We start from the raw sequence: 23,011 nt of genomic DNA, 5'->3' as shown, positions 1-23,011 counted from the left end.
CCCGGGGCTGCCACCGGGCCAGTATGCCTGTCTGCTCGTTTGTCAAAAATGCTGGGGTGTGTGAGGTGGGCTGCTGCAGAGGGAGGGCTGACCAGATTCTGCCCGACAGGCTCCGGGCAGGAGAACCAGGTGGGCCTCGGCAGACAGCCCCGTGATGGCACACAGGTGCCCAGGTGCCCCTCGGCCCCTGGGGCAGAGGTGTGCGCAATTGAGCCCACACTGCGAGAACGGATGCCTGGGGGGTCTCAGTGGGGAGGCCCAGTCCCTCACTAGCCCAGCGACCTTAGGCAAATCACTTTCCCCTCTGAGCCTCAGCTTTCCCCTCCATAAAATGGGGATGCTGGTAATGGAACCATAAAAGAACTAACAGCAGCTGGTGTTTGCCAAGCACATATCTTGTGCTGGGCATCTCGTGAAAGGCATCTCTTGCCATCCTCACGGCAATGAGGCGGGTACTCTTACAGTCTCTGTTTTCCGGGGCGGGGAGCGGGGGGCAGGAGGAGGGACTGAGGCTCCGAGTGAAAGACCTTGTCCTAAGACATACAACCAAGAAGTGGCAGAGCCAGGACTCAGACTCAGGCCCGTCCACCTCCAGATCCCACATTTGTACCTTCCCAGTGGCAGGGGTTATAGCTCGTTCTCAGAGCCCCACCGTCTAGCACGGTGCCTGGCATGTGGAAGGGATTTGCCAGACACCGGTGGAGTAAGTGAAGTGTAAACAGGGAACTCCTGGGAAGTGGGGGTGGTTGTTTTGTCAGCCTGCATCTTGTTTGTTCCACAGGAGAGCAGGAATTTTATTACACATAATCAAAGAAACCTGAACAAATATTTAACAGTTTCCCCCACTTGTGACCTTATTAAAACTACAAACCTGTTCTGATAATCGGTACCTGAGGCAGGTGTGGGATGGCATATTACTTGAGACATTTCCTGCAAATGACAGAAATCCATCTCAACCAGGCTTTAGCAGCAAAGGGATGCTTTGGCCTATAATTGAGGAGACCAGAGGGGAAAGCTTCAGGCATAGCTGGATCCAGGGGCCAAAACAACCTAGTCTGAAATCTCTCTCCCATGTGCAGGGAAGATAACTCTGGCAGCCAACCTCTGAAGTCAACCAGTTTTAGCAGCTCCAGTGGACAGAGGCAGACTTAACCCTGGGAGGGCTCTCACTGGCCCAGCTAGGGTCACGTGCCTGATGAGTTCCTGTGGCCAGGCCTGGGACATGTGCTCACTACCAGCTCCATCCCAGCCCCGGGGGACATCCTACAGGAAGGAGAGGTTCTTTTACCAGTGGTGAGGGGCAGTGTGCTGGGTAGTCAAAGCCATTTATGGTCCCAAACCTCAGAGCTGCTGGATGGACACAGACCTGGGTCTCAGGCAGGCCAAGCAGGAACAAAGAACTTTCTCCCCCAGGAACTCATCGACATGAACCAGCACCATCTGAATGCCCTTGGTGTGGGCCATGCCTCACTGGACCAGCTGTGCCAGGTGACCACGGCCCATGGACTGCACAGCAAGCTCACTGGCGCCGGCGGTGGGGGCTGTGGCATCACGCTCCTCAGGCCAGGTACCCAGGGGGTGGGCAGAGTTGCCAGCCTTGGCGCCTACAAGGTTCAATTCCCTGGGCAATTCCCCTGGGAGGAAGAGGCCTGTGAACAGTCTCACCTCTGCTGTGTGGCCTTGGTCAAGTGAATTAACCTCTCTGGGCCTCTGTTGGTAAAACAAGGATGCTGATATCTATGTCAGATCGTTACCCAGATTCAAGGAGAGAGAATGCATTTAGAGAACCTGGCGCGGGGCTTGTTCTTACCATCTCCTTACTGCCAAGCCACCCACACTCTTGAGATAACCAGGACATTGTCACCATCCATAGTCACCACCACCACCAGCCTTGCAGCCCTCGCTATCACCTCAATGTGGCCAAGATAGGCACTGCTCTTGCACTAAACAAAGGGGTCTCTTTCCTCTTAGTCCGTGGGGAAAGAGCAAGGCCGAGGAATAGGCTTACAGCCACAGCCCCTGTGCTGGGTGTTGAGTCCCCATAGCACACCCACCCTTGGGACCTGGCTCTCAGTGCTCCGCCCATCCCACTCCCCGCCCCCTGCCCCCCAACCCCCCGCGCTTTCTCTCCATCTCCCCTTCCCAGCCTCCTCATCCTTTTTCTCATACTGCTTTTTTCCCCTTTGCTGTAAGCCCACAGCAGCCCTAGAGGCCCTCTCACCCTCAATGGGGCTCCCAGGCCTCAGGGAGTCACCATATCCTAACTTCACCTGACCTTGACTGTGGGAGCCTAGTTCAGGGGCGATGACAATGGCAAGAGAATATTTCTCCAGCCTGTGCGGTGTGCCAGGTGCCGTGCCAGACTCTCCGCCTGCAGTAGCCCATGTAAGCCTCACCATGCCCTTTGAGGGGTACATCTCATTATTCGACCCATTCCCAGATGAGGAGACTGAGGCTCACAGACTGTGTCTGAGGCCCCACAGCCGGGCATTCCACGAGGAAGACTGGTCCCTGGCCTGTGCCGTGAATGGGGATGAACCTTCTTCAAGGGAGCAGATGGTTGTCAGGGGTGACCTGCTGCCCTTCCTCCCCGCAGATCTGGAGCGGCCAGAGGTAGAGGACACGAAGCAGGCTCTGACCAGCTGTGGGTTTGACTGCTGGGAAACCAGCATCGGTGCCCCTGGCGTCTTCGTTCACATGGCTGCCTCCCTGGACGCCTCTGTCCAGCAAGCCCTGGGGGATCTGAGATGAGTCCACGTGGCCGCAGCCCAATCCTGGACTATTCTGGGTGCTGGAGTCAGCCTCCACGCTGGCCGGTGGGCGCGCAGCTCCTCTGACACCCCCCCCGCCCCCGCTGGCTGTGACCCCAGTCCCTGCTGTGAGCCAGGCCACATGAAAGCAGTGGTCTGTGTTCTACAATGTTCTTTGAAGCCAGCCGGACAGCAGGGCCATGTGGAGTCCAGCTACTTGGACACCCAGATGGTTCCCGGAGCAGCGGGCCTCCTCCCTCCCTCCACCTCTGCACTCTTGCCTGTCTGTCTGTCCGTCGGGGCCCAGACCCCTCCCACTTCCTCCAGGAAGCCTTCCCTGACCACTGGCAGGGTGACCCTTTACCCAGCTTCCTCACTTCATACCTTCAGCGTGGTAGCACTTTGCCCAGGCTGTTCTCTCCAGCTAGACTGGGCCCCCTGGGGTATCTGGGTGATGGTCTTTGCCTTCTGCCCTCCTGCCTGAGGATGGGCGAGAGGCAGGGTCAATGTGCAGTTTCTTCTGGTCTGTCCCTCAAGGGTTTGCAGAAAAGATGGCAAAAGGGGAATAAAAAGATCTTGAGTGAACAGTGCTTTTTTTCCGGAAAGAAGGGGGAAGGTCTGGTAGTCTCTGGCCACCCACAACTGCCTCCCCTGACCTGTCCCTTCTCCAGCCACTGTCTTGGTGGAAAGAAGGGCTTTGGGTCACTTGGTTGTGTGTCTCCCGGATGGAGCGGGGCTTTCCCAGGCCCGGGACATCAGGCTCTCAGCCCATCAGCACTTTTCCAAAAAGGGGGGTTTTAAACTTACTAGTTTCTCAGATGGTGAGCACCCACTAATTTACAGACTTCTGTAAGCAACAGAAAAAATCTGCTGTAGGTCTGGGAGAATTCTTTTCTTTCTGAAATTGACTGGCTGGGTGGGGGAAAGAGACTTGCCTGCTTGGTAGCTGGTGCTTGCCGCCTGCCTGGCCCTATTTGAACTTTGTATTTCAAGTCAAGGATCTTTATGAATCCATCCAAAAGCCCTCATAGCTGGCATTGCCGCTGAATCTCTGGGAGCCTCCGGTCTGCAAGAGAGCACCCCTACTCAAGAGGGTGGGGGCTGGGGCAAGGGTTGTAGGATTGGTTAACATGACTGCACTTCTGCCCTTGGCCACTAGGGGGCAGCTGGCGTCTTTCCCTGTGTCTTCAGGGGGCGGCGGAGTGGGAGCGGGCCTTAGAGCGAAGTCTAAGCTCTACCCCACTCACCAGACCTCTCTGGGTTTTGCCTGGGGTCACTGCCAGGAATCTGAGGACATTAGGAAGAACATCTATCCCAGCTTAACCTGTGAAAATGGCTCTAGTATCACTGATTGCCTACCTCCACCCTTCAAAACAATACATAAAATGATAATATGAAGGCTAAGGACTTACTGTGTGTCAGGCACTGTTCTAAACGCTGTTCGTAAATCATCTCTTTTAATCTGCCCCAGGAGTTCCCATAGTGGCGCAGTGGTTAACGAATCCGACTAGGAACCATGAGGTTGCGGGTTCAGTCCCTGCCCTTGCTCAGTGGGTTAACCATCTGGCGTTGCAGTGAGCCGTGGTGTAGGTTGCAGACACGGCTCGGATCCCGCGTTGCTGTGGCTCTAGCTTAGGCCAGTGGCTACAGCTCCGATTAGACCCCTAGCCTGGGAACCTCCATATGCCACGGGAGCGGCCCAAGAAATAGCAAAAAAAAAAAAAATCTGCCCCAACCTGGGAGAGTAATTGTTAGTCTCAGTACCATTTTACAGATCAGGAAACAAGCTCAGAGAGGTTGAGTAACTCATCCAGGGCCACACAGCTAATCAGCATCAGAGACACAATTCCAACTCAGTCTGACTCCAGTGCCTGCCCTCAGCTCCTGCGTGCTTCTCCCTGGACACAGGTTCGTTGTGATTCTTGCTGTTTTCCATGCTTGGGCTCCTGATTTCCCCTGGATGTCGAGGGCGCTTGGTCAGACTGGGGCTGGGATGTTTTTCCGAAGTTAGTTCCCCATGCGATGTGAATGGGCAGTCAGGGCTGCAAGGTGCTTTGTCAGGGCTGCTGCTGGTGGGCTGCATTTCTGCGTTGTGGGAGGTGGGCCTGGGAGGCCGAAGCCCCAGAACCTACCTGCTCCTTGTGATGCCCCCTCTTCCTCACCTCCTGGGGACCAGGTATCTCCTCCAGAGCAGAAACCAAGCCGTTACTCTTGCCCCACTGAAGCAGCCACCTGGCATGCCTTGGCCTGCCGCCTCTCACCCCAGCCACCACCACCGGCCACCATGTGGGCCTAGTGGCACCCACGCCTGGCCACCTGGTTTTGGTATTGCCTTTGTAGCCTCGCCCTCCTCATTGCCTAGCGTGGTGGTTGTCACTCCCAGCTGCGCCTCAAAACCACCCCTGAAAGCTTCGCCCTACCCAGGCTGTTCCACTTTAACAAATCTCAGCAGGACTCAGTCATGGGTAATTTTCAAAGGCTCCCAAGTGATTTGAATGTGCGGGAGCCCAGGGCGAGGACACTTAGATGAGCCCAAGGTCATTTCTGCAGCCATCATGGCACTGAGAGCTCGCCTCTGCCTGGGCTCCAATTCAGCTCTGCCAGCCACCAGCCACCCGACCTCAGGCCAGCTAGTCCACACCTCCAGCTGCAGGCTCTTCATCTCAAAGATGGAAATAATAATAATGCCCACTTATGGAGTTTCACGAAGACTGAATGAGAAAATGCATGCGACGCCCTTGGCGCAGTGCCTGGCACATCGTAAGCACTCAGTAGAGGCTCAGGATTATAACTCCTGTGCTGAAGTCAGAAATTTCAGAACAGTGCACAGAGCTGGTTTGAAGCGCCCAGCCCCTTTGGTCCAAACCCCCCAGGGTCGCTGTTTGAGAAACACAGAGAACGCCAACTGGCTTTCCAGCCTCCTGGCTTCCTCCCCAAAGAGGAAGTGGCATAGCCCTGCGCCCTCTCCACCAGCCAGAGGACAGCAATTTCTCAAGTCAGCATTTGGAGCGGCTCCCAGCCTCTGTGGCCAAGTGTGGATTTAACACCCACAGTGACAGCCTCAAGTTGGAAGGAAATTTCCCTGGTCCAGCAGAGGTCTCGCCGTGGGAGACAGGCAGCAGGTACTGGGATCCACAGCCAACAGGGGAATTGCTGCGCTCGCACCCACGTTCTTTCTGTCTGTGAGGATCTTGTTCCCCCTGAGACCATCTCCTGTGGACCACTGGCAGTTTGTTGAATTAGGCAAAAGCTTTAAAAAAAAAAACAGAAGCTAGGAGGCACCCCTTTCCCTCCGCCCTTCCTGCTTTCCAGCTCATTTTGGACCAGCTCCTTGGCTGTCTCTTAGCACCTTCTGTGTGCCAGGCCCTGTCAACATCTACGGTGAGGACAGTGAGGCCCAGAGAGGTTAAGCAACCTGCCTACAGTGTATCTTCATTTCTAATGCCCAGGCCTTAGTCACATTTCCTCCCAGTTGTCCCTAAACATCCAGAATCCTGTCCAGGACCGCACAGCTAGCTGTTATCACCCTCAATTCTCTTTTAATCTGGCACAACAGCTCTACACACACACCTTTTTTCTCCATTACGTGGCTTACTCGGAAGACCTGGCCAGTCGCCCTGCAGAATGCCCCATCTTCTGCATTGGTCACTCCCTCCCTGTGGCTTTGTCACCTCCCAAAGTGTGGACAGCTGGCCTTCCTGAGTGTCTGCTACACGCCCAGCCTGGCCTCGTGCTTCAGGTGCCTTCCCCACTGTGAACCCACCCAGGGCAATGAGCTAGGCGTCTTAGCCCCAGTCCATTGATGAGTAAACTGAAGCCCAGGGAAGGGAGGTGACTTTCCCATGGTCATGAGGCAAGCAAGTGGCAGAGTGGGATTTGAACCCAGGCCTGTGTGACTTCTGAGCCCTGCTCTAAGCCATTGTCCTGCATGTGTCTTCGGGAGATGACTGGTGACACCCCAACGTCCCCATCCAATCCCCACCTCATTCCCATGACTGAGTTGTCACATCTGCCAAGAGGTGCCAGCTCAGCTACCCTGCCTGCCCCCCCTCTTTGGCCCTCTTTGCTGCCCACACCTTGGACCCCCAGGGTCCTGCCAACATCACCATATCCCATGTCATCTCAGAACAAAAACGGACAAGGGCGGTCTTCTCCAGTGTCACCCACGTGGATTTCCACTGTTTGTAATTAAAATCCAAAAGTGTCAGAGTCGGGAGGACCCTCGGAGATCAAACAGTCCCATGTCTCACTTGCTGTTGGTGGGGAAACAGAGACCCAGAGAGGACAAGTCTTGCCTAAAGTCACACAGCAGGCTACCTTCGGTTTCCTCAAAACCGGGGCATCACAGGAAGAGCACTGTACCCAGGGTCCAGAGATCTGTCTCAGGGCAGCTCCTGCATCTCCTGACTCTGCAGCCACAGGTGTGAAGAGTGAAGGTCATACACAGCATGTCAGCTGCTGTTGTTTCTGCTGCCAAATAGGTTTTGGTGCCGAGCTTCTGGGATGCAGGGTGTCTTGGTTGGTGGGCCTCAAGGATCCTTCCATTTTGCGGAGAAGCAGACACACGCTCCTTCAGAGAGAAGTTCAGTTTTTCCCCCGAGGCCACAGATCTAAGAGGTGAAGCCCGGGCTTGAACCCCATCCGTCAGGCTGACGTGACCCCCCTGCTGCAGGGTCTGACCAGGGCCACAGAGGTGAGAGGGTCCGGACGTGGATCCATGCAGTCCAGACAGGGTGAGTGTCGCCGGGCCCCAGCTAGTGAGTCAGACCCACGTCGTCCATCTTATTTGTTTTTCTCCCCCAGCTTATAATGTGCACAGATGCTGCAGGAAGTGGCAGGAGCAGGAATTGGAGGGGCCCAGCCGGAGGGAGAGAGAAGGGGCCTCCCTCCCCTCCTGAGCCACCCCCATCCAAGCAGGGGGAAGGGGCAGGGAGGCCAGAGTGTTTCCATTCTTGCCACACTCCCAGCCTCACAGAGGGAGAAGCCGCCTAATTACACACCCAGGGAAGAGATGGGAACTGGGCCTCTTTCGCAGGCTGCTCTGCCAAACCCCCCTGGCACGGGAGATTAGCTGGGGCTGTTCTCACACAATGTTTGAAATCTGATAAGGAAAACATCCATTTCGAGGCATTTGCATAATGTCTTGGCTGAGGCCGAGGTGTCCCGTGAATGCTGATGGGGCGCCTCCGAGGCTTTCCTGAAATGCACCTGGCCTCCTTCCTGGGCATCCTTCCTGCCCAGAAAGAAAGGACTTGACCTCCTCCTTCCCCAACCCCCCTGACAGCCTAGAGCTGTAGGCAGATCCTGGCCCCTGAGCTCAGGGGCACCATCCACTCAGCAGATATTAGATGTGCCCCTGCCCTGAATGCCAGGAGCTGGGCTGGGCCCTGGGGAAGCCAGGTGATGGATGGGACTGCTCCTACCTTTGTAGGCACATTGGCCTGTAGCTCTGGATGCTTCCACGCTCATTCCCTCCACCCACACTCATGGCAAGGAAAGCCGTGGTGAGTCCCATTTTACAGATGAAGAAACTGAGGCCCAGGGGGAGCCCCTACTCCAAGCCACTAAGTCGACAGGTGCAGAAGCTAGGCCCTGAGATGGGTCTCCAGACTCCAAGTACAGTGTTCTTCCTATGATGCTCTGGCTGTGAGGAGGAAACCAAAAGGCAGCTCACTGTGTGACCTTCGATAGGCCTCTTGCCCTCTCTGGGCCTCTGTTCCCCCATCCACAGAAATCATGGTGACCATTCACTGTCCCAAGAGCTTTGCCCTCGAGCTCTTGTTTCATCTTCCCAGTGATTGCTAATTCGTGATCTTCAAGGTCAGACAGGGGTCTGGCCTTGTTTGTTGGCCCCATCCTCCAGCTGAGGGGCTTGGGCTGCCCACATCAGCTCTCTGAGCCTCAGGTTCCTCGTCTGTAAAGTGGGAATACTAGGTAACAATGCACATCCAACACAGTCTGGAGCCTGGTACATAGAGTGAGCATCCAACAAGCAGTAGCTATTGTTATTATCAGAAATGGGGAAACCGAGGCTCAGAGAGGTGACAGGACAACTCAAAGGTGGCTGAGCTGGGATTGGAACCCAGTGGAGTCTGATTGCAGAGCCTGGGAAAGAAAGTGACCTGCTGGCAGACACACATAGCACTTTTATGGAAGAGCTGGGATTCTAACCTAGGCCTCGTGACTGGCTGAGGATACTGGGTCGAGATGGGGCATTCCAGGGCCGGGAACGGAGGCAAAAGGGCCGCTGCTGTATCCTTGCTTGTTCTGGGCGAGGCTAGTACCTCTCTGGCACCTTAGGGGGCTTGGACCAGAGCCTGCCCCTAGGAGGGGTGACGTGACAGCACGGGGATGCAGGAGTCTTAATGGCTTCGACGGGGAGCGGGGAGGGGAGGGGTAGGGGGGTCAGAGTCAAAATCTCCCCATCTCCCTTCCTGCCTTGTGTGGTTAAGGAGAGCACTGCCCTCAAATTGGGAGATTTCTGAAATGCTGTGTGACCTACCCTGTGGCTTGCCCTCTCTGGGCCTGGGTCACATTTCTAAAGATATTTTCAGCCCCTTGAAAAAGTGCCCACCTGCCCCTCAGCACCACTGTAAGGAATCCTACCCACCCAGCGGTCTCAAGTTCACTAGCCTCCTGACACAGACAAGTCAGGCTTGGGGGAGAGTGCAGTGCCCCAATCCCAAGCTTTAGGCAGTTGCTGCCCTGAGGGGTGGTGGGCCCACTATGGCCCAACCTTTCTATTTAGTTTTTAAAGAGAATTCAGAAATCCAGATTTGGGGGTAAAATATCTTGGTTTTTTAAAATGCTGTCAACCAATAAAATCAATTTTTAAAAATCCCAAATGGCCAGATCAAGGTCTTCTGTAGACGGAAAATCGCCCGGGGTCAAGACCTCTTTCAGAGGCCATCTCCCCCTGGCTCTTGGAGAATGAGCTGGGGAGTTGGGGGGTACCACCTGTGGGAGGGCACCCCACCCCGGCAGAATCTGATTACCCTTGGCACCCCCACGCATGGCAGGCAGGCGGGTGGCGGGGGCGGGCGGGGGCGCCAGAGGTTGGGTTGAGAGCGTTTCCCCAGCAGGCACAGATGGTATTTTTTTTTTTTTTTTTTATCAGTGTCAGCATTGGCTTCTTTCTGCTCTGATGAATAGATTCTAAAGAGGCAGTGACATTATTCGAGATAACAGAGGGAACAGAAAAAGGGTCAGCGATGGGGAGAAAATGGCAGAGCCAGCAGATAAAGGGGAGGTTGGAGAGGGCGGAGTGCCGTGGCTGGGGTGCCCCCTCCACCCCGTTACTGTGATGCCCTCCCTCCCCAGCCCGGCTCCCTGCAGCGGGGGTTGCGGTGCCGCCCGGCCCAGGGCAGGGGAGGCCCAGCCAGCTGCACGCCTGCTCCCTCCCGGCATCCCGCCTCCGCAGCCCGGCCGCCCATTCCGCCTTTTCAATTCGATTCAATTAGGCCTCCCCGCTCGGAAGCTTGTCTCCTCTGATATCCAGTTTAACTGACAGGGGATTAGAGCTGTTTGTATTACACACACACACTCTTGGGCTGCTAAACCACAGGCAGGGCCCAGGGACCCGGGTTATTTATGGAGCTGCAGCCCTGTCTCTCTCAACCTGCTCCCTTGGCAGAGAGCTGGGGGGCCTGCTGTCTGCAGCATCCCCACTTCTCCCTCACCCCCACCTTGGGCCTGGGCAGGGGAGCAAAAGGGCCCTGGGGAGAACTGAGCCTGAATCCCAAGCTCAGCCCCTTGCTGGCTGTATGGCCTCGGGCAAGCCTCAATTTCTTAATCTGGGAAATGGAGACAGCCCACTCCATCACATGGAGGTGGGCGTAGGGATTACCTGAGGGAACAGGTGGAGAGCTTTTGACACGGTGCCTGTATATTCACTTGGCACATCACTCAGCAAATATGATAGAGGGACAGCTCTGTGCTGGGCGTGGGTCTGAGCCACCCAGGAAGTAAGGGTGAACCCAGCAGACCCTGTGCCTGCCTTCCGGAAGCTGACATTCCAGCTCAAGAGCTTTTTCTTCTTTTCTTTTTTGGCTGCCCCATAGCATATGGAGTTCCCTGGCCAGGGATCAGATCCAAGCACAGTTGCCACCTAAGCCACAGTTGTGGCAACGCTGGATCCTTAACCCAATGAGCCGGGCAGGGAATCAAACCTGCGTCCCAGTGCTTCTAAGACACCACCCATCACATCACGCCACATCGGGAACTCTCCAGTGCAAGAGTTAAAGGAATAAACATGGACTCCCTCCGGCTGCTTCATGAGCACACATGGGGAGGACGGAGCAGGTGAGAACGAGGGTGATGGTGATGGAAGCAAGGACCACTGCAGGGCCTTCGCCTCTGCTGTTCCCCGCCTGGAGCACCCTCACCCACCTCTCCCTTTGTTTTACCCCCAAACTGTGCCATCCTTTGCTGTTACATCACCTGTCTCCCCAGTCAGTTGCCAGCCCTCCAAGGGCAGGTGCCATGGGGTCTTCTCACTGCTGCCCTCCCTAGTCTAACACAGTGCCTGGTACATGGTAAGAATGAAGAGTGGATGGATGGATGATGGATCAATGGATGGATGGATGGATGAGAAGGTAGGCAGACAGAAAGCCGCCCCTCTTGCCTTCGATGTGATGACCCTGCTCAGCTCAGGAAGCCTGGCTACCCCAAGCTCACCTCTCCAGACAACCTCTCCAAAGGGATTTGCTGGGTTTAGGATTGGGTGGGGCTTGGAGTCTTGGTCAGAAGGTGGTGGGCACTTCTCTTCCTATCCTGTTTTCACTCAGACGGAAAGAAGGGCCTCCACAGACCCTTCCTCTCCCAGCAGCCAGGGGGCTGGGGAAAAAATTGCATTTCTGAAATCCTCTGAAGTCCTGGGGGAGAGGCATGGGCAATGTCCTTGTTGTTGGGAAGGGTTGGTGCTGCCCTTTCCTCACTCCATTTACCTTGGGAGGGCCTGGCCCTAGGGGAGAACAGGTCCAGACATTCATAAAATTCAATGCAATAGAATAACAGCCACCAGTAAATGCACACATTTCCATGGTCAGACTGAACATGGGGGACCGAATTCACTCCCACAGTAGGTCTCAGTGGCAGGTTTTGTCCCCATTCTCCAGAAGAGGAAACCGAGGCTCAGAGTGGTGGGCGGGCAAGTCTGACATCACCCGGCAGGAAGGAGTGGCACTGGGATGGAACCCAGGACTCTGATGTTAAAGACCTGCTCGGGCATTGAATGTCTGCTGTGGGGGGAACAAATGAGCGGATAGAGTCAGGACGCCCAGCCTCTTCTCGGTGCACCGCAGCAGCCCTGGCCTGAATGGCATCCAGGCAGACAGGTGTCGGGGCGGCCTCTCCCGCCAGGCGTTCTCCCAAAGAAGCACTGTTGATGTCAGTAGATGCCTGTCGCTTTCCTTCCCCGGCAGAATCTTGGCTGTCGGAGTAAGTGAAATAGTCACTGCCTAGCCTTGCGTTTGAGATTTTTATTGCCAGGCACCTTCATGTATGTTGTCTCCTGACATTCTGAGCAGTGGGTATCCTGTCCCCCATTTTGCAGAAGGGAAAACTGAGGTTCAGAGAGGCAAAAGGTCCGGCCCTCCGTCTCATAGCCCATTAGCAGCAGAGCCAAGTGGAAGTACAGGTCTACCTGACTCCAAATTCCACTTGGCAGTCTCTACCCTGCAGTTTGTTCCTCAGATCAAGTGCCCATATTGTTTCAGATTTGTATTAGCCCCTGTCAGGGCTGTGAAGGGTCAGATCAATCATCCAGCAGGTGTTCGGTCCTTCAAAAGCCCCTGAAGTATGACACTGTCCTTATGGGTAAGAGATATGTCATCCAGTTGGAAGGGTGACATATATATAAAGAGTTATGAGAATTAAATGACAAACAGAAACTCTGAGCACTCTCACAAGGGCATGTGTATGATCCACAATTCTGAGGGGTTGGTCAGGGAATCTGGCCTTGAAGGACCCATAGATTTTTAGAGACAGAAAGCCACATGATACCCATTGCAATTACAATGAATCAATCATCATTATAATGACAAAACCATTATTACTATAATTAAGCCCTGTGTCATAAGTTTTGCTGTTCCCATTTCACAGATGAGCATGCTGAAGCTCAGAGAGAGAAAGTGACATCCCCAAGGCCAGCCAGCTGGTAAGTGGGACTCAAGCCCAGGTCCTCCAACCCCAAAGCCAGTCTCTGTCCCCCTACCCTGGGCAATCTCAGAGTGTCACAAGTGGGAAAATAACTGGTCCAGGTTCTAGGTGGCTGACCTGTGTTCGTCCCCAGGTCCAGCTTCTTGGCCAAGGCCTGAGTTTGGCTGGGACCGAGGGGTCAAGTAGATATACGACCTGAACTCAAACTATGTGCTGGGCTCTGGGGTCCCAGGTGAACGAGACCCATCCCTGCCCTCCAGGGCTCACAGGGCAGACCCGCAGAGCAAACTGACAATGGCTGGAAATAGTGGCAGATTCCGGGTGACCCTGGAACCCAGGGAGGGGTGGTTCATGTCCTAGTTGGAGCGTGGGAAGGGGATCAGGGAAGACTTCCTGGAGGAGGAGGTGCCTTTGCAGAATTTTGGCTGAGCTGGGAAGTGAGCGAAGGTATTCTAGGCAGCAGAGGCACCGAGGAGAGCAGTGCCAGAGTGGGTGCAGCGAAGCCACACCTGGTTCGGCGTTCAGGTGGTGCCTGTTGTATGAAGCAGTGCCTGGGCCAATACAAAGCAAGGTTTACCCTGAGGCTCCTGGGAAGCCACAGTCAGTGTTAAACACAGGAGCGGAGGCCACAGCTGTGCTTCAGGAAGTCCTCTGGGTGTGGCAGATGGAGCGGGACAGTGGGAGGTGAGAGATAGCAGAGGCTGGAAGGGTGTGGTAGCTATGGGAACTGAGGGATTGGAGGCGACAGATGGGAGGATTCCCCAGGTGCTTGGAGGGGCCTTTCAGTTTTAGAGTCCAACTCCCCTCCCCTGTTCAGGGAATGGGTCTCTCCTTTTTGGAGAGTCTCCTGCCAGAGGTGGGTCCACTTCGTTCCCTTTGAGCCTCTGGGGAGAATCCTTTCTTGCTTCTTCCAGCTCCAAGTGGTGGCAGACCACCCTTGGCCTTCCTTGGCTCACAGCAGCACCCCTCCAGTCTCTGCCTCCGTCCCCGTCACACGGCCATCTTCTCTCTGTCTCTCTGTCTTCATACAGTTCCTTATCTTATGAGGGCACTAATCACATAGGATTCAACCCCCCCATGACCTCATTTTAATTGGGTGACACCTGCCAGGACCCCAGACAGAATCACGTTCAGAAGTACCAGGGGCTAGGGCTTCGCCATCTCTTCTAGAGGGACACAGCTGAACTCAGAACGCCCTTCAGGGCAGTAGTTTCCCCGTTTCTTTCCTGCATCTGCAGTCCGCAGCTCAGAGCCTGGCCTGTGTCAGAGCTCAGAGGGGTGCCGTGGGGTGAATAAATGAGTGGACAGAGTCAGGGCACCCAGCCTCTCCTCCATGGCTGAGCCTGGCTACTCTGGCCACTGCAGCAGCCCGGGCCGCCCCCGAGGCAGACAGGTCTCAGGGGCGGCCTCTCCCGTTGGTCGTTCTCCCAAAGAAGCGCTGTTGATGTCAGCAGATGCCTATCACTTTCCTTCCCCGGCAGAATCTTGGCTGTCAGAGTAAGTGAAATAGTCATTGCCTAGCCTTGCGTTTGAGATTTTATTGACAGTTTCATTGTCACCCAAAAAAACCCTCCTTTTCTCCATTGGCATTTTCATCAGAAGAGCCCAGGGGCAAGAGGGGAGGCAGGGCTGGCTCCTGAAAACTGGCTCTGGCAGGTGGTGGGTGCTGGTTCCTCTGGCCTGGGGTCAGCGAGGGCAGAAGACCCCCGTGGTGGCCTCCACCGCCATGCCTTGGCTCCAGCCCTGCTCAGCAGCCCCCTCCAGGGTACAAGAGGGCATGAGAGGCAGAAGAGGAAGCATCCTGAGGGCCCCTGGAAATAGTGACGGGGGCCAGATGAGTCACCCAGACCTGGACCCCATAGCGGGTCCTTAGGCCCCTTGCCAGCTCTCCCTGGTGGGCATCCGGCAGCATCGGGGGCTGGGTGGGAGCCGGGGCCATGTGTTCAGGCCCAATGGGGTACGGTTCTCAACTCAGCGATAGGCACCTCAGGGCAAGTACTTCGCCCCATGGAGCCTCAGGGTCCCCATCCCCAGTAACGTACAGCTTCCATGACCAAGGCTTCCTCTGAGCCAGGCACTGATTATCCTGGTCAGTCCTCACCAGAACCCCGAAGGCTGGTGCCATCAGGAGCATCACTTTTTAACAAAGTGGAGACGAGGCTTAGAGCGGTGAGGCAGCCTGGCCAAGCCCACCATGGCTGGGAAGCAACGGAGCCTGGGTTTGAACCCAGGCCGTGGGAAACCGAGCCTGACCAAGAACCACCTCACAGGGTCTGTGGGAGGGCGCAGGCACGAAAGTGTCACGCAGCGCCTGCACGCCAGAAAAGCCGTCTGCTACTCTTACTGTTTGTTGCATAGGGTGGAACTGGGCCCCTAGGCAGCTGCTCTGCCCCGAGGACTCTCTGGATGTCACCAGGACGTGTGCCACATGGAGAGGTGAGCTCAAGGGCTAAGGACCTAGTCAGAGCATCCTTTCCTACTCCATGCTCACAGTAGGACTACCCCTTCCCTGGCCCACAGCAGGACTTTGGGCGGGGCTGCCAGTTAAGAAGTGGGCTAGGGCAAGGTCAGCGGGCTGCAGCGTCAACCCCAGACCTTGCAAAGCCCCTTCACCATGTCCAAGCCACACAGGAGGGAAAGGAGGGCTGGACAGCCGCCCCTGCTCAGGACTGCCGAGCCAGGCGGGTAGATAGTGTAGCTCACAGGAGCCTGAAGTCCATGCATTTGAGTTCTCGTGTGGCCACCTGCTGGCCGGTGAAACTTGCCGAATCTCATGGAGGCTAAGTTTCATCCTTCGTAGAGTAAAATAATAAAAGCTCTCTCTCGTAAGGGCCAAGGGCCAAATAATACTGCAGGGAAAACAGCGCTGGGTCTGGCACACAGGAGAAAAGACGATAGAATTTTAGCACCTAACGGCTTCTTTCTGTAAGGATCTCAGGCTGCCAACTCCTCCGTGGTGCCCAGGAGGGAACAGAGGCCCAGACAGGGGGAGGCTTTCTTCTCGACCAGCCCCCCAAGCTGGCCTCACACCTCGGCCTCTGGATTCCCAGCCCAATGCTCCGGCCGCCTCCCCTCCCAGCTTGTCAGCTGGGGCCCTCTGGCCCTCGCCCATCCTTCTCCCCACGTCTCCGGCCCCCGTAGCTTCGAGAGCCCGAGCCGCGGGCCCCGCAGCGAGGCACGCCATTCTCCCTCTCCCCGGCACACTGAAGGTTTTGAAAGTTAAAGTATTACCGTCGGCTTTGTTGTTGCCTAACTACGACAGACAAATTGAAAACCAGTTGTCAAAATGTCAGTGCGCAACAAATCAACATGCAGAACGAGTGGCGGCCCTCTGCGGTGTATAATTAAACAAAAAATCCCTTTTAGAAATTTCCGCGCGCGTTGGTTCCACTTTATATTTGTCTGTGTGATTAATAAAGGCAGCTAATTTTCAGACTTTAAAAACAGCTAGAAAATAGCTCCTAATTACATATTAGGTTCCTAGCGGCCCCCGCTGAGCTGCGCCGGCATTGGTGGGCCGAAGAATTTGGCAGAGCCTTAATTGCATTCTGAGCATCATCTAATTTTAGTTAAATGTAATGTAATCAGCAGCAGATGTCTGAAATAAAATATGAATTATGAATATGATGAAATTTCATTCTTGAATAAAAAAGTAATTTGCTATTTAGTTCATTAAAGTCTTAGAGGTTTATTAGGAGCAGGTATATACAGCCCGGCGAGGTGATGTGGTAAATGCTCTCTGGGAGAAAGAGGGAAACCCCAAAGGGCTGGGGAACTTTATCCAGGAGGGTCCGGTTGTGGTTCATTACCATGCGGCCTCAGGGAGGCCCCTGAGGCCCCAATGAATCTCTCAGGCTCCTTGAGGTGGAGCCAGAGTTTTAGGGCAAGGAGCTTGGAATGGGAAAGGATGGGTACCTCTGGGGCCAGTGCCACCCCTGGCACTCCACTCCCATCTCCTTCCCACCCACGGCTAGGTCTCCTGGCTTCTGCAATGAGCGTGCAGGGGGCTGGTTCCTGGTGACACAGCTCTATGCTGGTCACCACGTTGGGCCCAGTGACACACATGAGGGGGCCATTGACATCAGACACTCAGAACAGTACCTAGAATGTGCCAAAGCCTTTGCTTAGTGGCTCTTATTGGAGTTGTTATTATTCATAGAGATCATAGTACTAAATCAGTACTAAAATGCCTTTTTTTGGGAGTTCCTGTTGTGGCTCAGTGGTTTAAGAATCCCCCACAACGTCCCTAAGGATGCAGGTTCAATCTCTGGCTTTGATCAGTGGGTTAAGGACCTGGCATTGCTGCAAGCTGCAGCGTGGGTCACAGATGCGGCTCAGATCTGGCGTTGCTGTGGCTGTGGCTGGTAGCTGCAGTTCTGATTCAACCCCTAGCCTGGGAACTTCCATATGCTGGGGGAGTGGCCCTAAAAAAGAAAAAAAAAAAGCCTTCTTTGGTTTCATCTTTTGGAGTAGCCTATGATGCAGTTATAAACTCTATTTTGTTTTTCAGCTGAGGCTCAGAGAAGTTAAATGGCTCACCCGGGGTTACACAGCTAGCAGTTGACATAGGATTTGTGCCTGGGATCATCCCTGCTTCCAGTGTTTCCTACGGCTTCCCAGAGCAGCGTAGGTGCCTGGTGAGCTGGCCTAGTGGGAGCTTTGGCTGAGGATTCTGGAAGGAGGCTGAGCAGGGGGCCAGAGGGAGCAGGGTTCATCTGCCCCAGATTAGAGGCAGAGAGAAGTGGGTCAGGGGTGGGAGGCTGGGCAGAGGGGTCTAGGCCAGCATCCTGGGCTCTACCAGCAGCCGCTCTGAGAAGGTGGGGGGGTGGGGGAGGCAGAGGCCACCTCTCCACCCCCACTTCACACCAACCAATAATTTCCTGCAATTATCTGGAAAAGATTAATTAGCGAAGTGCACCGTATTGACTCGAGGCTGCCCTGACGATCGATAAACTTGGGACAGTTTCCCTGGTGCCTGGAGAAAGGACCAGAACTTGAAAGTGGGGGAGGAAGCCCAGCCCTAGCTTTGGCAGGTCTGAGCCTCGTCTTCCAGCCCCGGCGTGTGTGTGGGTGGAGCAGTTAGCTTCCTTGGGGGGCAGCTTTGCATGACCTCCTGTTAGCTTTGAGCAGGTCCCTTCACCTCTCTGAGCCTCAGTTTTCTTACTATAAAATGAGGGCCCAAGGGAATTCCCATCGTGGCTGAGCGGAAACGAATCCAACTAATATCCATGAGGACACAGGTTCAATCCCCGGTCTTCTTCAGTGGGTCAGGGACCCAGCGTTGCCAAGAGTGTGAGCTGTGACGTAAGTCACAGACACAGCTCGAACCCTGAATTGCTGTGGCTATGGTGTAGACTGGCAGCTGCAGCTCCGATTCGACCCCTAGCCTGGGAACTTCCATATGCCATGGATGCAGCCCTAAAAAGCAAAAAATAAAATAAAATGAGGGTCCAAGCTGCCCCCAGTCAGGGATCTTCTTTCTTCCGTAAGTTCTGGAAGGAGTCGGGGGCCAGTGGGGCAGCAGCTATGGAGGGAACCTCAACTTCCCTTTGCTGACATGTGGCCTGCTGGGGACCGAGGAAGCGCAGAACGTGCACTGAGACTGCCTTTCGAGGATGAAGTTGAACATCTGAGGAATTCTGATGATTTCTGAGGAATCAGTGTACAGCCCCTCCACTGGCCCCAGGTTCTGGTCAGACTGAGTTTGGTGGTAAGTTGAGGGTGCACAGCCAGGAGTGAGATGACAGGGCTGGAGACTGGGTGAAGGATGGCTCAGGTTCCGACTCCCCCATCTCCCCACTGGGTGCCCCAGCCAGTATCCTGGCCTCTCTGAGCCTCGGTGCTCCACTCTGGAATTTGCACACCCCACTGAGCAGCTGGGAGTTTCCAATGGGCCAGGGGCTGCTCGTGGCCCAGCCCCGTGCCAGCACAGAGCAGGTGTGGGAGGATGGAATCTGTGGTCCATCCAGATCTCACCCCCACCCCACCTGTATCCAGCAGCATCCGGCAGGACCTGGCCTTCCACTAGATGGTGCAAGTGAAGGGACCTCAGTGGGGGGATTCTGTTTACAGAGGTGCAAGCCAGCCAGGGATGTTGAGGCCCCAGACTCAAAGGGACATGGCCACTGCCAGGAATGCTTCACCGAGGCAGACAGAGCAAGGCAGACATACCTCAAGCTCTCCAACTCCCCTGACCCCTGCCTGCCAACAGGGGATCCTTCCTGAAGCCAAAGGGTGGGGAAGTGTGTGGAGGTCAGCTTCTCAGGACACAGAACCGGGCTGGGAAAGTGGAGAACCGACAGGTGGTAAAAGGGAAAACCCCACCATTGCCCTTCTTCCCAGGACTCTGGATAAGTATTGGTGGGGGAGGGGAGGGCTTGGGCGAGAGTGGGGACAAGGGGGGTCCTGAGCAGGCATGGTGTTTACCCCAGGTTCCCTTGGCCAAGTCCCTCATGACCCCTCCCCAGGGGTCCTCCCCTCTCCCCATGGGGCCTCGTCCCCCCCATCAGTCTCACTTCGCATTAGTGCTCCCGAAACAGTGCTCCTTAGGGGTCCCAAAGGATGACCAGACCCACCTGGGTTCGCCAGCTCCCAGCTTGCTTGTGCCCTAGAATTGGCGGCTCCACCTCCTTGAGATTAACTGAGGCCACATCAGCCAACACCCAGCAGAGTGAGACACCCAGGAAGTGGTCCCCACAGCATCCCCTTCTGCCCCTCGCCACCCTCTCCCTCATCAGCTACCGCAGCATCACCCATTCCTCTGATAGCGATTAGGCTCCTGCCATGCACCAGGCCTGTGCCAGCCCCCAACCCAAGCTGCAGCGAAGCTGAGAGTCATCTATCCTGTGGCAAAAACTGACAGAGCATTTCCTGCGAGCTGGACTCTGGGGACCCGGCAGTGACAAGACAGCGCTGGACTTCACTCCTCTGGGGTCCATGGGTCTCGGGGAGATGAACTCAAAGCAGAAGTTTCCAGAGTTTGGGGTGCTGTGGCAGGGAGTGACCCAGAGGGCTGCAGACAGGGCCCCTGATATCAGTTGGCCACACCCTCCCCAAAGGGAGCCCCTCCTGTACCCTCAGCCTGGGGCCGGGGAAGCTGCCCTTAGATGGGGTGGGTGCTTGGTGTGCAGAGCTGGTAGGTGGGTCCACACAGCCCTAAGCCCTGTGCCTGGTGGGGCCCAGGAAGGCTGGACGACTCTGGTGCCTCCACCTCCACTCACCTCCCAGATCTACCCCAGCCCCCCAAACACCTCACCTCCCGCCAGGCCCCCAGGCCGCCTGCCTGCCTGCCTGCCTGCCGCCCCCTGGCCACTCCCTGGCCCAGGTCAGCCGCCAGTCCCTGCTCTATTCATCAAGGGCATGACAGCTAAAATTCATTTGAAGATGAAGAAAGTGCCCGCTAATCCGTTCTGCAAGACATTGATAGACTAGCAGCTCAGGGAGAATTGCACAGCAGTAATGAAATTAGGCTAAAACTGCTGGCGGATTGCAGATAATTGCCCTTGTCTGTCACTAGGAATAACATCTCCCAAATCCAACACAAGGATTGTTCAACTTGCAGGAATTCCTTTCCTTCCTTTTCTCTTTCTTTCTTTCTTCATTTTTTTTTAAAGAGAGGCAGGAGAAGCAAAACCAATGGGGGCTTGGGATCTTTGTCTGGGCAACAGCCTGGGGGAAAGGAGTGGGCATCACCCTGGAGACTGCCTCCTCTGCCCTAGAGGCTGCCAGGAGCCCCAGCTGCTGCCAGAGGGACAAGGGGGCGGGAGGAGGGAGCCGAAGCATGGTCCTGGGACATTCTTCCATGGCCCCTTGGGGGTCCCAGCCTGAGCCTTGGTTTCTCCTCAGTGTCCCCCAGCATGGTCCGGCTGGCAAGGCTCTGGGTGGAAATTGAGGAGTAGAGAATCTTAGGGAACTACAGCTATAGCAGCAATGGCTCTGGATCCTAGTGGGACAGAAGAGGTTGGAAGAGGGCATGGGACATGTACGGAAGTTGCCTTTGAATTATGTTGAGATAAATCCAACCCTTCGTGTAAGAGAATGGACCATGGGAGATGGAGACCACTAATGTCCCCAAACCATTCTCTGGTGCCATCATGAGGGTCTAGACTCCTGGAAAGGAAAGTTCTGAGAAGGGACAGTTTATGGACTCGTGAGTTTCCCTGGGTTGTTGGCATGACCAGCACACAGCTGGCACTTAGTTCACACTGATGTCATGGAATGTTCAATGTCAGCCACAGCCCCTGTGAATGTCAGCAGGATGTCTTTTCACGTGTTAGCAGCAGAGACTGTTTGATGTCAGTGTCGCTGGATGATGTCATAGGACATTGGAATGTCAAAACCATGCTATGTTCAAATGTCAGTCGCCTGGAAAGCGTGAATGTTCCTCTCACAGGAGGTTGGAGCGTCAGTTAACGTCGTGGATCCTTAGCATCTGCATATCATTGACTCATAGAATTTGAGAGCTGTAAGGAGTCTCAGGGATCGAGCCAAACTCTTCACTTGACATATGAAGAAACCATGGCCCAGAGAGGTTAAGTGACTCGCCAAAGGTCACACAGCAAGAAGGACCTCAAATGTAAGTTTCATCAAGGTCACAGTTTTGTCTGCGTCGGCCCTCAGAGAACGTGTCAGCCCTTCTTCTCCTCCAAGCCCCACCCATCCCAGGCCCCCCCAGGGTGCTGGTCCCTGGTGCTCAGCTCTTGGGCATATATCCATGTTCTGGGATTCAGAGCAGGATCTCCCAGGATCCGCTGGCCTGCTAACCACTGTTAGCCTATCAGGGGCTTATTATGTCTGAGGAAGGTGCTGGGAGACAGGGGAGGCTGGAAGGGAGAGAATGGCTGGACAGGAGGTTCAGAGGAGGGAGACATGATTCTGCTGCAGGCTTATGTTCAGGAAGAACCTGACTTTGGACAGGATCTGGAAAGAGCCAGCAGGTGTCCATCAGTAGCTTCACTTAGAGTTAGGAATGAGGGCGGAGCTGGGTTTGGGGAGGGAGAACACTCTCCCCTCAAAGGCGGGGGCATCGGCCCCTGATGATGGGGACAGGGACAGAGGCACCTGATGATGGACAGCAGCTCCTCAAGGTCTGTTAGCCCATCAGACTTCATCCACATCTTCCAGCGCCCCTGGCAGCCCTGGTATCATCACACTGCATCAGTGGTTCTCAAAGTGTGTTCCATGGACCTTTGAGGACACTTTTCAGGGGACCTGTGAGATCAAGACCATTTTCAAAATAATCCTAAGTCCTTATTTTCCCTTTTTCACTGCGTTGATGGTATAAAAGTTATGGATACGTAAAACCCACTGGCCTCATAGCATGAATCACTGCAGTGACACCAGTCTGGAATAGGGACCATTGTATTCTTGTTTTTTTGTTTTTGTTTTTGTTTTTTTTTTTGTCTTCTTAGGGCCGCACAGTAGCATATGGACGTTCCCAGGCTAGGGATCCAATCGGAGCTGTAGCCACTGGCTTACGCCACAGCCACAGCAACGCCAGATCCGAGCTGAATCTGCAACCTACACCACAGCTCACGACGACTCCAGAGCCTTAACCCACTGAGCAAGGCCAGAGATTGGACCTGTGTCCTCATGGATGCCAGTCAGATTCATTTCCACTGAGCCACAATGGGAACTCCCAGGGACCATTGCATTCTTGATGCCAAACACTCTCTCGGTCAAAAATTTAAAAGCTGGTTTCACTTAAGAATGTTCTGGATGAAAAGTAAAATTATTAATTTTTTAAAAAATCTCAGCTTCTGGAGTTCCCTGGTGGCTCAGTGGGTTAAGGATCTGGTGTTGTCACTGCTGTGGCTCAGGTCGCTGCTGTGGCACGGGTTCAATCTCTGGCCGGGGAACTTCCACATTCTGAAGGTATGGCAAAAACAAAAACAAAAAAAACAAAAAAAAAAACCTCAACTTCTAGTACACATCTTTTAAATACTCTGTGACAAAACAAGAAGCACCCTGGAACGGCCCTTCCCGTTACCATCAGTTGCTCCAGGAAAGCACCATGTGACCTGAGCTACAAGCCACGCTAGCCATTTTTTTCACAGAGTATCATTTTCCCTGGAAATTTTTACTCAGAGACAAAACCATAGCCT

General features: G+C 54.8%; 1 protein-coding gene across 8 annotated transcripts in view; it reads left to right on the top strand.

Moving 5' to 3' along the window:
• Positions 1-17,326, top strand: part of MVK (mevalonate kinase) — a 36,648-nt gene extending 19,322 nt beyond the window's left edge. For 3 of the 8 annotated variants that reach the window (XR_002338383.1, XR_307454.3, XR_002338382.1), the window contains 4 exons: positions 1,414-1,567; positions 12,852-12,906; positions 15,267-15,344; positions 15,839-17,325. Coding sequence is in view for 4 of the 8 variants with exons in the window: in XM_021072506.1 (XP_020928165.1) it covers positions 1,414-1,567; positions 2,597-2,751 (309 nt within the window). In the remaining 4 variants the exon portion in view is untranslated. Of the gene's footprint in view, positions 1-1,413; positions 1,568-2,596; positions 3,336-12,851; positions 12,907-15,266 lie in introns of those variants that run through there. The other 5 variants (XM_021072506.1, XM_001929184.6, XM_005670727.3 and 2 more) reach the window with 3 other exon arrangements.

This window comes from Sus scrofa, chromosome 14 (assembly GCF_000003025.6).
Source record: "Sus scrofa isolate TJ Tabasco breed Duroc chromosome 14, Sscrofa11.1, whole genome shotgun sequence".
NCBI classification, from domain to species: Eukaryota; Metazoa; Chordata; class Mammalia; order Artiodactyla; family Suidae; genus Sus; species Sus scrofa.
This window is presented reverse-complemented; position numbering and strand designations above follow the sequence as displayed.